Genomic DNA, 3776 nt, shown 5'->3' with positions numbered 1-3776 from the left:
AGAGTGCTGTATGAATGTGTAGTAGAGTGCTGTATGAATGTGTAGTACTGTATGAATGTGTAGTACTGTATGAATGTGTAGTAGAGTGCTGTAAACGAGTGCACAGATTGTGTTGTAAAGCACTTTGAGTATCTTAATAAGACAGAAAGACTCAACAGTACCGTCCCTTGTTTACCATTACGTTTTCACATGTTCCTACAGGGTGCACGTCAGAGACGTGACCACTCGCTTCATGTTTTGAAGCCCGGGGTAAGATGGAAGTCAATGGGGGTTTGGGCGTACGCTGCACTTGAGGGGACTTCAGAGGAATCCATCATTCCTGCAGCAGAGGGACGCCGGCGGAGAGAAAGAGGACAAAAATACCCATGTTTTGACGTATAAACCGTAGACGAAGCATCAAGACTGTTGGAGTAAGAAGAGTGGTTTTGCCAAAAGTTCGGTCAATTTAGACAGCTTAAAAGCTTAGCGACATCATCCGACTTCAATTGAATTAAAATGGTCCAATTCAGTCGAGTTCTGATTCAGGATGAGTACAATTCAGGGTGGGGCAAATTTATCCAAGTTAAATTACTCCAAATGACTTTCATCCAAGTACAGCAAGAAAAATGTAATCCAACTCAATCCAAAGATGGTCCAATTCAAACCAATTCAACCCAAATAGGATTAACCTTATTTTACAGCAAATATAACTGAACAATTCTAAACAAAACGTCAGTTCATTCCAATTCTAAACCAAAACAGCTGCTCATAAATATCACATTCATTTCAAATATTTAAGATCCAATTCAATCCAATTTAATTCAGAATAGGTCAAGTCTACTTCAGGAAGAATTCTCTTCACAATACAGCCTTAACTGAGTAGATTTGATTAAAGTCATTTTATTTAAACAGTCTGATTCAATGAACTTCTGATTCAATTCAATCCAATTCAAAACAAGTGTCATAATGTCAGGACGATCCTCCTTTATTCAAATTATTCTCACTTCAGTCTTAACAACAAACATTAAAACATTCAATACAATCAGTATGATTCCATTTTAACAATAATCTACTCCAACAATGGTCCAATTATAAATGATCCAATTCAATTCAACAATGATCCAACTCATCAATACTGAAATACAATCCGATTCATTTCAGATAAGATCATTTGTTTGGTTTGTGTATAAAATGTCAATCTAATTCCCACCAACTCCATAAAACAGATTCCAATTCAAGACGGCTTATTCCTATTTATTCCAGTTTCATCTAAATAAATATGTTCAGTCCAGATAGCACAGTTCAGTTTACAGTAATAATCAGTAAATCAAACGTCAATTTAAAAAAAGTCGGTAATTTATATTTCACATTTAATTTCACACGTAATATTTTAAATTTAAAAACTATATAGTTTTACTTTAGCATTTAGTATTAATGTTTAGCATTAGCATTAGCATAGCTTCTGTCCTGTAAATAAAGGAACGGTAGTTGTAAACTGGTCGTTGTAAACTGGTAGTTGTAAACTGGTCGTTGTAAACTGGTCGTTGTAAACTGGTCGTTGTAAACTGGTAGTTGTAAACTGGTAGTTGTAAACTGGTCGTTGTAAACTGGTCGTTGTAAACTGGTCGTTGTAAACTCGTCGTCGTCAACGTAAAGAATCATTTTGCTCACTGGGTTTGGATGCTGCTGAGCTCCTGCTCGGTCCGGCTCTGCAGCTGCTGGAGGTGAAAGGTCAGCTCCTGACTCAGAACAGCAAACCTCAGCAGTCCCTCCTGTCCTGGGTTCTGCTCAAACACCAATCCCTGAAACACAGACGTCATAAAATCACTTGGGATTATCTGGATCAACTCAGGATCATCCAAACTCTGCTACAATCCTTACGCATTAATGCATGCTAAAGTTAGCATGGTTGATAAAAATCTAACAAAAAGCAAAGACGATCCCTAAAAATGTCAAACCAATTAAACCAATTGAAACGCATGACTCAGACCAGGAGTGGGCAACATGGTTTTCAGAAAACATTTTTTCTTTAATAAAGTCAAACGGTCACAAAACGATTAAAAAAACTCCTTGCTAGCTTTAGCTAACGCACAAAACATCACATACAAAAATCAGATAAAAGCTTGTTCAGTTAACAAGAGTACAACGGAATCAAGTAAATGTTGATCATTTGTGATCGATCGACACCTTGTTAAAAAAACAAACAATAAACAACTAAATATTCTGGATGACAAATATACTGGAATTAAATTTTCCCGCCTTTTTTTAGTTGAAGTTAAAGTTAGCGTGCTTGGTTAAAATCCAGAGATAATCCTTAACAATCAAACAACCTGCTTAGAAACTTACGCTTGTGACAAATTTAGATAATAAAAAGTTTTGTTTACTAAAATGTGACATTTGCACTAATTTATTGTCTTGTTTTGAAGCTTTTATTCTTAGTCGTGTTTTGCTAACAGTCACTTGAAAGCAACAACGCCCAAACGTGTTGGGGCTGAAGGCTGCGTTCTTCACATGCTGGAGAGTTTACATTTTTACTTCTTGTTTGGTGACGAGAACTTCTGAAATTATTCCTGTTTGAAGAAACACTTTAGTTCGACACAACTGGCTAGGCTAAGCTAACCGCTAAGATTAAAACTTAAACTAATCAAACAGATATTGGATCATCAATACACTTTTTTTACATCCTTTTAACTCTCAGCAGAAATATGATATTCCTACAGGAAGTGTCCCAGGCTACAGAAGAAGTGCTACAGCTAGCTGCTACAGCTAGCTGCTGTAAATGACTGTAAATGACTGTAAATGACAGTAAATGACAGTAAATGACTGTAAATGACTGTAAATGACTAAATAACTGTAAATGACTGTAAATGACTGTAAATGACTAAATAACTGTAAATGACTGTAAATAACTGAGTGAGAAATTAATAATTGAATTTGTTTTCAAACGACCGGACTTGACCTCGGTCTTGGCTCTACTTGATTAGCCGTTAGCTCATAAATCCTGGCAGATCTAAACTTTATTTTTCCAAACGGAGGTCATGTAAAGAATCATCTACAACAGTTAAGATATTTTTTTCCCACAAAACTTGACTTCTAAAGATCCGAGTATTCACTTTAAAGCAGAGCTATTCGTTGTTCAGAGGTCCAGTTACTGATCAGGTCAGACATACGGTAATTTATTGTCCATTTAAAATTAGTTTTATTTTAAATCAACTCGTACACGGGCCGCACTGAGCTCACCAGCGGGCCGAATGTGGCCCCCGGGCCACCAGTTGAGTAGCTTTCCATTTTAACGTAAAGATAAAAAATGTCTCCGTAAAGATTTTAAAGCTTCAAGTCTGATCTAAACGAGTGCAAAATAATAAAAATCAAAACAAGTGTAAGTTTTAGAGACCGAGACACGTCAGCTGGAGCAGATCAACACAAACACACACGATGTGAAAACGGGACGAGCTGGACCAGAACCAGAGCTGGAGGTCAGACCCGGCTGAGCGTGGACTCGTCCTCCTGGCAGAACTCGATCACCTGGATCCGCCCTGTCAGCTGTGTGCCTGACTCACACAGACACGCCTCTCAGGCAAACATCACGTTAAAAAAATTAAAAGTGGAAAGATCCAAACGGAAAAACCCGTTCGGGCTCATGTGCATCTCGGCGCCGCAGCTCCTGATCGTCTGCGAACCAACACTTTGAACCACCGAACCAACACTTTGAACCACCGAACCAACACTTTGAACCACCGAACCAACACTTTGAACCACCGAACCAACACTTTGAACCACCGAACCAACACTTTGAA

The 3776-nt window shown here is 38.0% G+C and overlaps 1 protein-coding gene across 1 annotated transcript in view; it reads right to left on the bottom strand.

Moving 5' to 3' along the window:
- LOC119424590 (myosin-9) overlaps nucleotides 1-3776 on the bottom strand; it is a 41540-nt gene that overhangs the window by 20934 nt on the left and 16830 nt on the right. Inside the window, exon 4 of the mRNA XM_037692078.1 lies at nucleotides 1651-1781. Coding sequence (XP_037548006.1) covers nucleotides 1651-1781 — 131 coding nt within the window. The remainder of the gene's footprint in view (nucleotides 1-1650; nucleotides 1782-3776) is intronic.

This window comes from Nematolebias whitei, chromosome 18, assembly GCF_014905685.2.
Source record: "Nematolebias whitei isolate Nwh7 chromosome 18, NemWhi1, whole genome shotgun sequence".
NCBI classification, from domain to species: domain Eukaryota; kingdom Metazoa; phylum Chordata; class Actinopteri; order Cyprinodontiformes; family Rivulidae; genus Nematolebias; species Nematolebias whitei.
Note: the sequence above shows the minus strand (reverse complement) of the source record. Positions and strands in the feature narration are given on the sequence as shown.